We start from the raw sequence: 13,336 nt of genomic DNA, 5'->3' as shown, positions 1-13,336 counted from the left end.
TGGTACACACTCTCCGAATCTTCGGATAAGTACCAGTTCTTTAGGACCAGACCTCGTTAGATTGTAGGGTTCGCTTCAGATGGTCACCGCATACTTTCGAAATGGGGCGGCTGGAAAAGAAGCTTCATGGTGGACCCCTAGGCCCTTAGAGAATGCTTCGATATAGCTTCGACGAAGTACGTAGTAGTACCGCGCAGTATAACAAGCCGTATCCACAAGTGTCCAGAATTTACCTAACCATTTGTCTAGAAGCGTTCAAAAATTGGAGGATCTCTAGAACTGGTTCGGTTTGGAACCAAAGCCACAGCCAAATCTTCCGTCGCAATAAGGTTTGCGCGATGTTTCTGTAGTCGAAAACTAACTTCTGTCGATTTGCTCATTGCTGCCGTCGTAGTACCCGAGGCCTGCAATATATCGATCTGACTTGACGTTTTACAATCAACAATCTTGATGCCAATATCACATGTTCAACCTTGAGGCTTTTAACCCTTTAGCCTCTTGGTGGAGTGAAGGGCCTAGTTAGTCTGCCAACAACTGTGTTCTTTGTTAGTAACCGCCACCGTATAGCACTACTACGAATCCGTCCTGAATAGGATTTCCGAGTCAAGAACCATCAAGTTCATGTCATGATCGGAGCCACAGCGACGCAAGTTCCAAAATTCAAAGACCCTCATCGATTTTTCCCACCGAGTCGCATCGGCATAGAAGCCTCTCGCAACGGCGCCGTAGTCCCGCTTTACCCACCCAAGCGAGATTGGACTTGGTTGTTTCTATCAAACTCGCTTCGCATCCATAAGCCCAAAACAGCTGGCTCTCCGCTCCGCAATCCTTACAGATTAACAACATTGTGTCGGGCGAAAACCAACAGTAACAGCTTTCTTCCTTGTGTCGATACGCGCGCCCTTCGTCGTTCCCAGAGGTCCCGCTTCTCGCGTTTTGTCGACAGATAGGAATAGGACCACGTAGCCCGTGGTCGCCCGCCGCCGCCGGCAATTTGTGCGCGATCTGGATTGAACCCAAAAAACACCCCGGAAGGGCACCTCCCTCCCTTGCTAGATAATGGCCGATCACCAAGTCGTCGACTATCTCCGGGTCCTGCACGATTTCGATGCTCGGTCGCCGGATGAGCTGACGCTTAAGAAGAATTCTAAGATCGAATTGTTGGAGCGAGATGAAGAGTACAACGATGGGTGGTATTTGGTATGTAGCCTCCGTATATCAAAATGGTTCCCCCGAATTGGGGCGTCCCCGCCAACAACATTACCCATTGCGGCCATTCTGGTTGGTTTGCGATGCCTTGGCTGCAACCGCCGTTGGTTTGCGATTTCCCTAGAGCGTCGTAGATATACCTAGTTAGATGAAATACTTTATTTGCTGATCAGTGTTAATAACAGGGGCGAGATCCGGAGAGTGGAAAGGTTGGACTGTTCCCACAAGGTGTGTTCCATTCGACGTCTTCTATAACCACAGCCCGGGAGGCCAGCAGCAACAATGGCAAGAAGATCTTCAATAGATTTCGAAGCTCTGAGAGTGAAAATCCGACAAAACATCTTATTTGGCGCTAACAATAGGCGTTCGTCTGCAGTCTACACGGCACAATGGCCACCAGAGTCAGCATTTTCACAACCAACAATCCTAGGTATGCATATATTGCGCCTGACCTCTAGTATCAAATTTCTATAACCAAGGCTAACAGCCTAGCAGAGAACCAGGTAGCGCCTGATAGTGATGTCGCTCCCCCGCCAGCATACTCGTCGGCGCCCTCGGAGCCGAAGCAGGAGATTCCAAAGAGGCTTTCGGTCACACCAAGCGAGCTGACTTTGGATGAGGCGGGAAAATATGGTGGATCTGCAAAGGATGTCACAGCCGAAACCCCACCGCTGGCTTTAGAAAACAATGTGGACAAACGGCGCGTTTCAGAGGATTTCAAGAGAGAACACCCGCAGATACAGAAGCTGAGTCGCAGCCCGGTGGTTGAAGACACGTTGAGCGACATAGAGGAGGCACTATCGGAAATTCGTACGGCACCCCGTTCCGTGGGGACACATGCTCAGAAGAACAAGCAGCCACCTCCGATCATGGAAACCCCGGAGGCTCACGCGCCTACAGAGCAAGATTTCGACGACTCTGCTTCGGATTATTCGAGAAGCGCCTTTGATAATGAAAGCTCTTTGTCTCTGGCGATTGCGAATCAGCCATCTGTCAGTGGCTATCTTGAGCCTTCCAGCCGGGCAACCTATACTGGGCGATCTCGGGAATCGATACAACGACAAAGTGATCACCCACTGCAGTATTCTCAGCAATTTGAACCGGAGTCTTCTTCAGATGAGGATGGGGATATAATAGATCCGGTATACTCGGCGGAGGAAATCCGCTGTTGGACGCCAGCCCAAGTTTCTGCCTACTTTCAGGAGCAACATTTGCCGCTGAGTATTTGCGATAAGTTCGAGGAGCAGGAGATTAACGGGGCTATCGTCCTTCAGCTCGAGATGGCTCACCTCAAAGAACTTGAACTTGGTAGCTTTGGAAAGCGGTTTGAAGTTTGGAAGGAGATTGAGAAGCTTCAGTCAATAGTGAAGAGTGCTGGGGGATCAATTAGTGAAGCTGCCAAAGAGAAGAAGGCTCGCAATAGGAGTAGCAGTACACCAGCTGGGGTCCTTCCTAGGCTACCTAGCCTCCACAATCGTCCACCTGCCCGAGGAGGCTCTTTAGCAGTACCGTCGACGCATATAGAAGAAGCGATATATGATCCGATGAATCCCATACGAGGTGAGACCTTAGTATCTTTTGTCTTTTCTTTTCCACCACTACATACAACCTGGCTCGTCAGATAGACGGCCCAGAGAAGGAAGCTTGGAGCACAGGCGCTAACCACCTTGTAGAGAGCCCTACAACCATGAGCCCATCCAGTCCTGGGCCAGTACCACCGCCGAAGTCTGATGTTGGATCCGGTAAGTTAGCAATACCAATGCCCTCGCAAAGCTGGAAGATTGGGCTATACTAACTTTGATAAAGCCGTTCATAGCGACGGACGGTCTATATCGACGGCCTCGATGGAACGGGCCTCGAGTAGTGGAGGACAGCAGCCCCAACGGGTACCCGGAGTTCATGGACGGGACCCGTCATTCGACCGGGCCTGGACGTTGAAAGGCCACAAGGCCAACGAGAGCTCTGCCAGCGGCAGGAGCAGATATACAGGTGATAGTGGCTTCGCATCGCAATCGTCATCGAGTGTATTTGCCAACGAGAGTCGTTCTTATCATAATGCAGGTGCCAGTGAAGATGGAGGCAAACGGGACCGTAATGTGCTGCACAAGAGAGCCGGCAGCTCCGGCAGCCACGGCCATCATGTCGTTCATAGCAAGAAGTCCAGCTACACCGAGGAGCAGCGGAGCCGCTCAGGTAACAACACTCCAACGTCCACTCCGTCCTCACCTCTACCGTATCCTCCTAACCCACCTCCACCTCATCCACCATCACCATCACCATCCCTGCGAGGTGTCGTCTCTAAGCAGACTTTCCCTGTTTCCGAGAGGTCGTACGAGACGGTACATCTCGCGAATGCTTATCCATACGCTCAAGCACCTAGACCATTTTCCCGAGAAAGCATTAACCAATCCTTCGTTCCTTCAGGATATTCTTCACCATCACCGGCTTCAATTGTCTACCATAATACCGTCAAAGGGCGGAAACGAAGCACTAGCGAAACCCAGATCGCGTCACTGGACAGCCGGGCCAGAGAAAGCCTTGCTGCATCTGTTATGCCAGGTGGCAAGCCTCTCAGTGTCGAAAGACCCCCACCTGTTGAGGAGAAGCACGTCCCTCCAAGTATCCAAACAAAAGCCGGACATCCTCATAGATCCATCTCTGACGGAGCAGAAAAAGCAATGTCGATGTCTCCGATGTCCCAGGATACAAATTCAACTTTGATGTCGCCGAATGGTAGTGAACATTCAGCTTCCATTAAGATTACAATTGATGCCCCTGAGAGGAAATCGGACGAGTCAAAGCAACGAAACGGTAGTAGTGGGAAGGACAAGAAACTTCGGAGCGTCGCCTCTGCATCTGGAATCAGGCAGAAGTCTAAGAAGCAACTCACGAGTGCTTACCTCGAAGGACTCAAGGAAGTCAAACCTGCCGATGCTGCCAAGGACGCGGATTTCAGTGGCTGGATGAAGAAGCGCGGCAGTAGCGCTGTCGTAGCCTCGTGGAAGACTAGGTTCTTCGTCCTTAAAGGCCGACGTCTTTCATACTTCTATTCGATGGATGATATAAAGGAACGGGGCTTGATAGACATCACTTCTCACCGCGTTCTTCCTGCCTCCGACGACAGACTCGTCTCCCTCCATGCGTCAGTTGCAGCAATAACATCGTCACCCTCCCACGCTTCTTCAGCGACACCTGGTAACGGCCAATCCGGGCCCAATCTTCCTCCGACACCACCATCAAAGGGTGGCTGGTTTACCTTCAAGCTCGTCCCCCCGCAGCCAGGGGCAGCTAAGGGAGTCATGTTTACCCCTCCCAAACTTCACTATTTCGCTACTGATTCGAAACAAATCGGACGAGAATGGATGGCTGCTTTCATGAAGGCAACTATCGACAGAGACGAAACCGCACCGGTCATTAGCACCTTCTCCGCTAATACTATTAGTTTGGCGAAGGCGCGGGCTATGAGAGCGCGGCCTCCAGGCTTTGGTGATAACAGCACCGATCCCGAACCTTCCCCAGCTCTCGGTCTTCCGATCATGAGCTCCCAAGGTAGCTTTAATGATTCTATCGAGTCTGCTCTCGCGGAACGACACCTCATCGATGACGATGCTGCCAATGCGGCCGATGATGAGCGATAGCCGCCATCTGAATCTAGATGCTAGGGCGATTTTCTTCTTTACTTCTTGCTACTTTCTTTCTTTCTTCTTTCGATTCATGGTCCATACTTCAGTCTCTACTATGACCTTTAATGCTTCCCCATTCTTTTGCCTTCTCAGCTTAGCCCTTTCTTTACCTACTTGGTTTATTGAACCGTTAACTCTGGGCATTTCTCGCGTAGTAATTGTCCCGATTTTCTCCATTACACTACATCATGTTTGTTTGCACAATTACCTTCAGTGCAATTCGTTTTCCATACAGAAACCCTCTTTGCAAATACTAGCCGTTTTTGTCTTTTTATTCTCCTTGTCCTTTTGTGACAATTCAGGTCCGCCTGAAGAAGATGTCGGTTTTTTCTTCTGTGGAGGAATCTTGAGCTTTTGCCTTTCTTACTACAACATAAATTACGGGAGATGTACGATAGCTTGGTACGAGGAGAGAAGGGGATGATATTCACACCGAAACACAATTCATGAATTACAATCCCATAATTTTAATTACATCGGGAGATTTTGTGTGAAAGCATACCCTAAAGGTTAAGGTTCACAGAGGTCTTCGACTTCCAAAATGCTTGTACGTACAGATAGGTATAGTTTTACCAAAGACCATGCGCATGAGGCTCACCTTGACTGGCCGTGAAGGTATTATCCAACCCATTAACATATCTCATCTTCTCCGGCCTGACCACCTCTTTCAAATCCTTCCCTAAACCCTTCAAGTCCAATGCCAAAACATTTACACTCAAGATTTCGCCGATATTATTGACTGGGATGTTCCCGACGATAAAGAGGTTAGTACTGCATGTTTTGCAGAAGAAGTGGCGGCCCCACTCTTCGCCCTTCTTACACTCCCCGCGGTGATAAGCTGGAGAGTAGTAAGTTAGCTCCGGGGGGAAGAGCGAGGTGTCGGTAGTGTTTGCGTATCTGGCGACTACTGGTTCGCCAGAAGGGGTATTGGTAACTGAGATATCGCCGGGTTTGAGCATCGTACCGAGCCTGGAACGGTCAGGAATGTACAATTGCAGTTGATCATGAGGTTATAGACAATAGCAAGCCACTTACTTCCCAGTGGCGGTACAGATCGTGCCTATGTTCAGCGGAATTAGAAACCACAAGTTGAAGATCAGATCACATTTATACGCTATGGACGAGCAAGCTGGTATCGGACATACAGTTGCACCTTCCAACCTTGCCTAGATCCACATTATTGGCCTTGAATTTGATTGCCCCGCAGTGGCAAGAGCCATTGATCTCATAGCTCTCAGATGGTGTTTCAGGGGCGGCGGACATTGTGTAGTCAATAGAAATAATTAACAAGCTCAAATTAATCGAAAGAAGAGTCTAGTCGAAGAGCACGATAGAGTCAAGAGTTGGTGATGTTGGATATTATGTAATAGTGCGTTGTATGGGGAAAACACAAAGAGCATTCGCGTTCAAGCTGCTTGGGTGCCTTGGTTTATATACCTGAGTACTGCGTAAGTAAGCTGTTCTAGACTAGATAAGCACCTAAATGAAAGACAAAGGATCACCAGACACATATCTAGGAAAGACCCCTCGTTTGGGGCGGAGCGAATCAAATTCCAGCCTCGAAGCAGGCGGAGAAATCCTAAAATGCCACAGTGCTTAAAGGGTTTATCAACATTATCGTGCAGCGGGTTAGCCTGCAGTCCCAACAAATAAGCCAGCACTGTAATTGCTCTAGATCGGCGAAAGTTGCAGCTTTCCCAAGAGCTAGCACACATGGAATGCATGTAAAGTTCCTTGATCTGGGTTACCGTGCTATGTAAGTAAGCATGTACAGTCATAAACTAGTCGGAGACGCTTGCCTCTGCCCTGTCATAAACCCGAGCTAGGCCGCGCCCCAGAAACGCGAAGTCCAGTGACTTGGGTCCATTACCCCACCGGGAGTTCTAAAACCCACAAACAAATATCAAGATGTCACAGGTCCGAGCGTATGGCCTTGATAATCTAATTGTTGGGCCTTTGTTAGTGTCATCTCGTCTCAGGGGTCTGCGTACAACGTCCCACAAATTGATCCTGTGAAGGCTCCTCAGAGTTCCGAGACCCGTCCTCACTTGAGCGAGATGCCTGCTTTTGGCCAATGTGACTAATCTGGCGGACTACTGCAGACGGCAAAGACCTTCATGGGTACGGCCTGTTGCAATCTTTACCCCAACACGGTTTTGTAGCCAACCGTCCGTTTCACGTTTGTAAAAGGCAAGGTTTTCGATTCGGGGTATCATCGAACCTGAATTCGCACCGTCTCCAGAGCTCTGGTCAGCATCCAAAACCTTTCGTCACGAGCGCTGCGTTTTGCCCCAGTCGACGTTTAAAAACTGGTTGTTTGTCCAGCAGCGCTCAAAGTTAAGCCCTCGCGTTGATTAGCGCTGCAAGCGCGAATTGGATCCTCCTGTATGCCTCTTTATTTGGCCAGCCCACTGATCCAGATCTCGCTGGACCTCGCCTCATATCTGCATAAGCCCGGCCAATCGAATCGTGGCTTTAACTTGTCCGACATCATCTACGGCCGGCTGCGGCTTAAAAGTACCTCGAGTCCACTTCGTTTGCCTTCCGAGTCGATTTCCATACCCTTCCCTCCCGAACCGACTAGCACCAACAGCCGATAGAATATCTTCCGTCTAATCAGGTCGTAGAATATTCGGTGAAAGTTCGAGTTAGGCTGCCATAGGCTGGCTGGTAGCCGGCGTGGATATACTATCCTTAGTGGGGCATTTAGTGTAACCTTCCCAGCTATTAAAACGGCAGCTCGCCCCTCACCAGCAAGATGAGCCAGGCACGAGGCTTTAGGATGCCGGGACAATATCCAGGATTATCGTCAGACAATAGCGACGGCGAGGCTTTTTATAGTGGAGAGAGCGACAGCCCCAGCCGTCGTACTCTGGAGGTGATTCAAACGGAACTAAGGTAAGATAGCAATCATATCAGCCTTGTCTTCTCGGGCCGGTATCACGAGATTCGCAAGACGGAGAGGATGGACGGCCGGAAGAAGGAAGAAGGAATGGGTGTATACATATAGCTACTCTCGGTTGTAGGTATCCAGTCCCGCGGCCTGGAATGGATGAGTGATGGATGTTGTAAGGCAGGACAAGGGAAAGGAGATGGAGAAGGGGAGGAGCCTAAGGTTGGCGTCACGGCAGCTCCAGCGTGTCCCCGTCTCGCGATAGCTGGGGCTTGATTGCGCTGGCTTCATAGCCCCTCTACCTGCTACCCAACCCAGAAGAACCTGCCTCCCACTTCCACCTTCGAGATTCATCTCATCTCCATCTTCATTATTTCCCCTCCATCAATCAACCTGGCGTCCATCAATTCCTCTTCTATCAACCTCACTCATCCAGCATCAACTGTTCTCACCTAGAATATCACTAATTATCTTTATCCCTCTACAGTCAAAAAACAGCGTTACTCGAGTGTCTCCCACAGGAAGATACAAACCCCTACGATTTCGATATTCTCCAAGCCCAAATCCTGAGTTTACAGGAAGAATTTAAAAGATTGGCCATGGATCAACATGATGCTAAAATGGCCGAGCTTCTCCAGGCCTACAATTCCGGCAGTGAAACGTACTCTGCAGTAGATGGCACTCCTGAATTAGGTTCACATCGGTTCAATGCCACATCATCTCGACAGGACACTACTAGGAAGAGGACATATTCTCAACTTGATCGGTCAACTCAGGATAATGAGCTTGAAAATCTTAGACGTCTCGCAGGACCTTCCCATGACTCCCCAGCTCCATCTTTTCTGTACGCGCCTTCTGCTTCATTCATGCCGATGAACCCGACTGGCCTGGGTGACGTCCAGAACGTAGATACGGTTAACAACAGCATGTACCTGCCTACAACCCAAATTTCCGGTTCTAGTAACCACCGCGGAGTATCACGACAGTCACAAATAACTAGGTATGATTGCTTTGGTTTTCAAATATTTATTGATATTTCTTTCATTCGATTGTTTTCATTAACCTAGGCTGTGTAGTGACGAAAGGCTCGCTCACTTTCTTCAACAACAAGAAGTTATTGATCTTACTGGTGATGACGACGACTATGATCCTGCTACCCTATCAACAGCCTATAATCAATTCGCGCCCAGCCAGTACGCAAGAGCCGGGCGAAGTTCGAAAAACACAACTATACCCCGAAATCTACAGCTTACCAACTCTATCCCAAAAGTCGAGCCCGAAATAGGAAACGCTAACTCTGGGGGGCTCGCGGACTGGTCATTTTATAATGAAGACCAAGACCTCATGGTCCAAAACGAACGGATCCCGCTGTTCAACGTACCCGGGCTAGGAGTATCTGATGACCCTATCGTCCTTGGCGATGACAATGATGAAAGCTACGGAGACCAAGGGTTCATGGTCCCGCCTTACGGACTTCCACATCTAAACGCGCAGCGTTTTGGTCTAGCATTCCCTCCAAGATACTTTTCCCATACCTCATTTCCAAACTTCTCCCGAAATTCTGATCCTGACATACTCTATAACGATATCAGGCATCGAGCGAGGGATGAGCAAGAGGACGTAAAAAAGCTTCTTGAGCACTTGTCAGATGACGCCGAGAATAAACGCCCGAGTGACCGCTTACAAACTCCACCAGAACTAGCAATAAAACTGATGGAGCATCAGAAAATTGGCCTCACATGGCTTGTAAAGCAAGAAGAGAGCAGCAATAAGGGCGGTATCCTCGCTGATGACATGGGTCTTGGGAAGACCATTCAAGCAATTGCATTGATCATTCATCGAAAAAGCAGCAACCCACACCACAAAACTACCCTAATCGTCTGTCCCGTTGCCCTGATGGCTCAATGGCAACGAGAAATCCAGCTCAAAGTTAAAGCCCGGCATGCTCTATCAACTTATATCTACCACGGTACCCAGCCAAAAAGATACAAAAACTTCAATGCCTTGAAGGAATTCGATGGTAAGCTACTAGAAATATGAAATAGCAGGCTACTGGCTAACCATCGTAAAAATATAGTCGTTCTAACTTCCTACGGAACGATTGCCGGAGAATTCAAGAAAAAGCAGGCCTGGATGGCTGAGAAACGGGTCAGATTCCCCGCGAATGAATTCCCTTTCTTGTCAAGTGAAAGCACTTGGTACCGGTAAGGATCCAACATCATTATATCACAAAGCTAGCTTTTGAACTGACTTGAAATTCCCATAGCGTTATACTTGACGAGAGCCAACGTAATCCCGAATCCTAAACCCCATAAAGCGTGTTGGAGCTAATTAAGATAAACTAGATATAAAAAATCATAGGACGTTAGCTAGCCGAGCCTGTACCGATCTTATGGCAACATACCGATTATGTCTCAGCGGAACCCCCATGCAGAATAACATTGATGACCTTTTTGGTGCGGTTCGATTTCTTCACCTAGCCAGGTACCGCGAATTCCGAGCTTGGAATACGGATTTCGGATCTAAGATTAGGCTTGGGAGGAGTTTTGCAGCGGACGCTATGCAAAGATTGCAAGCACTCATCAAGGCAGTAATGCTAAGACGGAAAAAGGATTCTCTGATCGATGGGGCACCTTTACTTGTCCTTCCACCAAAAAGCATTGAACTGGTCCATCCAGTTTTCAACGAAGACGAACAAGAAATCTATAACGCCGTCGAGCAGAAAGTTCAGTTGCGCTTCAATAGGTACATTGAAAACGGCTCGGTACTTCGGAATTACACGTACGTTCTCTTGCTCTTACTTCGGCTTCGCCAAGTTTGCTGCCACCCAAAGATGATCAAGGATCTCTCCGTAAAGGTCACGGATGAAGAGAAGGAGCTACAAGCCAGGTTGATCAGCCAGCTGGGCCCCGGTGTTGTTGAAAGGTTGAAGGCGGACCCTGTTGTCAGCTGTCCAGTCTGCTTAGACAGTCCCGAGAAGATGAAACTGGTATCCCCTTGTGGGCATTGTTTCTGCGAAGATTGTTTGACAAACCATATCAACCTATTAGTAGCGAACGGTGAGGATGTCAATCGACTAACTTGTCCATTTTGTCGTGGGCCTCTTCTTAACCCGTCCAATTTGATTGATTGGCAGGTATTTAAAGAAATACATTTACCAGAGGAAAATGGAATAGAGCAAGAATTGGAAGGTATAGGAAATCAACTTGATAATGTCCTCGGAGGCCAACTTTCAAGTGATTCGGATTCAGATTCGGATTCGGATTCGGACGCAGACTCGGAATTTGACTCTGACGACGAGGGATCTGATCTTGGGGGGTTTATTGTTTCAGATGGCGAAGTCGATTCAAACACAGATAGTGATGCTTCAAGCCGTGCCGGAGAAATCAGGTCACGCTTTAGCCCAGTCCCCCCCGCGAGAGTCAAGCGAGAGCCTGGGCCTTCTCGCCAGAATGGTTTTAAGAAGGAAGAAGTAGAAGACGACTTCGCCCTAACCCAAAACTCCACAGCACCTTCTAACTCAGGGTTTAAATCCGAAGATGACCTCCCTGATGATATATGGGAAGAATTCAAGGTAAATAATCAGGTAAAGGAAGAAAATGATGGAAATGATGGAAATGGACCCCATTCTATCAAAGGCAAAGCCGCAGACATTAAATTGAAGTTTGAGAAAGATAAAAAGAAGAAACCTTCAGGGAAACACAAAGATAGAGGGAAGAAACCGGGCTCGAAGAAAACCCAGAAATCAAAAAAAGCGAAGGGAAAGCAGAAGAAGAAGAAGGAGAAGCGAGTACTAAACCTTAGTGATAAAAGAGCGCTAGCTGTCCGAAACAAAAAAGCTCGTAAGAAGTACTTCCGCGAACTTGCAAAGGACTGGCATTCGAGTACCAAGATTGAGAAGGTCAGAGAGATCCTCAAAAACATTCGAGAGTAAGTCTGATAAGATAAAGACCTCTTGATTTTATTTAATCTAACATGTCTAGCAGGAACGATCCCTCAGAGAAAACAATCATATTCTCCTCTTTTACTTCGTTCCTTGATTTGCTTTCCATCCCGCTAGATCGGGAGGACAAATACAATTTCGAGAGATACGACGGATCTATGACTGCCAAAGACCGTAACGACGCCGTTCTCAATTTTACAGAAAACCCTGATATCACGGTAATGCTTGTTTCATTAAAAGCCGGAAACTCGGGTCTTAACCTCACAGTCGCCTCACACGTCATTATCATTGAGTTAGTTACCCTAATTCCCACATCTCCTTCAAAAACACGCTAATTTTAATTGCGCCTTCAGTCCATGGTGGAATCCATACGTAGAAGAACAAGCGATTGATCGTGCCCACCGAATTGGCCAAGGGCGCCCAGTCTTTGTCCATCGATTGATCATTGAAAATACTGTCGAAGACAGAATTCTCACGCTTCAGGAGCAGAAACGGGAGATAATATCTGCCGCAATGGATGAAGATGCGATCAAAGGACTCAACAGGCTTAGCGTTAATGACCTCATGTATCTTTTCACCGGATCTCGCAACCGGTAAATCCCCGAGCGCAATAATGCTTCGAGCACCAACTACAGTAGCGACTTTTTACGGCCCTTCTGCTCTCCCTTTTCTTACTCGCTTTCTTTTCCTAAACTATTCCCCACCCCTAGACCTAGATTCTAGTGTTGAAATTGTTAAGCATTATCTTTCCGTAGCCATCTTCAGACACTCGAATCCTGTACACACATTATTCCTTGTCGCTTTCTATGGAGTTGGTTGATGTTTATCCTTCTATCTCGTAACTTTCATATATACACATGTATTCGACGGGTTGCACAGGCGTTCAAGGCGAGACAAAATATCCAAACTATTTTAACTATTATTCGACTCGCTAACCCCCAGAATCATGTTAATCTTCAGGTCAATGTATTTTCGGTTGTTGCGTATCTCTTTAGTTATCCATTCCATAGACTTTCGGTGCTTTATATTGCTAGAATTCATTACAGATGGTTGAATAAAATAGGAATTCCTCGAGTTCCCATGTGGTAGTAAGCTAAACTTCTGGGTTATTCATGGCAGTGCGGCTAATACTACTCTTGGAATTCTCTCATTCGAGCATTTCGACCTGCCAAGCCGGAAACTATAAGATTTAGCCATGAAAGTCATGAATACAGATAGATACTCACTTCCATGGAGGTGTCTTTAGACCAAGTAGTCTGGTGGAGCTCTAGACCAAGCCATGGCGCCAGCACCTATTTTGTCTAATCTAGACTAAAGTGAAATCACTAGCATACGAAAAAATCGGGACTTATTATAACACGACACCGTATCCTATATAGATTACGCGCCGTTTGGTGGGGTCTGGTAGATGTGTATAAGCCGAAGGATACAAGGATTATAATTTATGCTGGTTGGTACAAGTATTGATCTAAAGCAAGATCTCAACAACAAAGATATATAAAAATTCAAGACAATAGATTTTAGATATCTCTAGACCTTGATAGTTCCGAGCTACTCTAGTAGCAACATTGATGTCTTTCTTTCTAACAAAGTTTCATGCACATAAAT

General features: G+C 47.6%; 3 protein-coding genes across 3 annotated transcripts; 2 read left to right on the top strand and 1 right to left on the bottom strand.

Moving 5' to 3' along the window:
* Window positions 1-1,059: 1,059 nt before the first annotated feature.
* On the top strand, window positions 1,060-4,847 carry AOL_s00193g72 (uncharacterized protein; the record flags this gene model as incomplete). The annotated part of the gene is made up of 6 exons (XM_011128683.1): window positions 1,060-1,200; window positions 1,395-1,530; window positions 1,586-1,639; window positions 1,705-2,769; window positions 2,883-2,951; window positions 3,016-4,847. 6 exons carry the CDS (start codon window positions 1,060-1,062, stop codon window positions 4,845-4,847), a joined length of 3,297 nt encoding a protein of 1,098 aa, XP_011126985.1.
* A 614-nt stretch (window positions 4,848-5,461) lies between these two features.
* Window positions 5,462-6,155, bottom strand: AOL_s00193g71 (uncharacterized protein; the record flags this gene model as incomplete). The annotated part of the gene is made up of 3 exons (XM_011128682.1): window positions 5,462-5,861; window positions 5,928-5,952; window positions 6,038-6,155. The coding sequence occupies 3 exons, from the start codon at window positions 6,153-6,155 to the stop codon at window positions 5,462-5,464; spliced, it is 543 nt and encodes a 180-aa protein (XP_011126984.1).
* A 1,495-nt stretch (window positions 6,156-7,650) lies between these two features.
* Window positions 7,651-12,325, top strand: AOL_s00193g70 (uncharacterized protein; the record flags this gene model as incomplete). The annotated part of the gene is made up of 7 exons (XM_011128681.1): window positions 7,651-7,790; window positions 8,273-8,785; window positions 8,862-9,805; window positions 9,863-9,989; window positions 10,147-11,715; window positions 11,772-12,020; window positions 12,082-12,325. 7 exons carry the CDS (start codon window positions 7,651-7,653, stop codon window positions 12,323-12,325), a joined length of 3,786 nt encoding a protein of 1,261 aa, XP_011126983.1.
* Window positions 12,326-13,336: the final 1,011 nt, after the last annotated feature.

Source organism: Orbilia oligospora (genome assembly GCF_000225545.1).
Source record: "Orbilia oligospora ATCC 24927 unplaced genomic scaffold scaffold00193, whole genome shotgun sequence".
NCBI classification, from domain to species: domain Eukaryota; kingdom Fungi; phylum Ascomycota; class Orbiliomycetes; order Orbiliales; family Orbiliaceae; genus Orbilia; species Orbilia oligospora.
The sequence above is the reverse complement of the archived record's forward strand: the minus strand, read 5'-3'. Positions and strand labels throughout refer to the sequence as shown.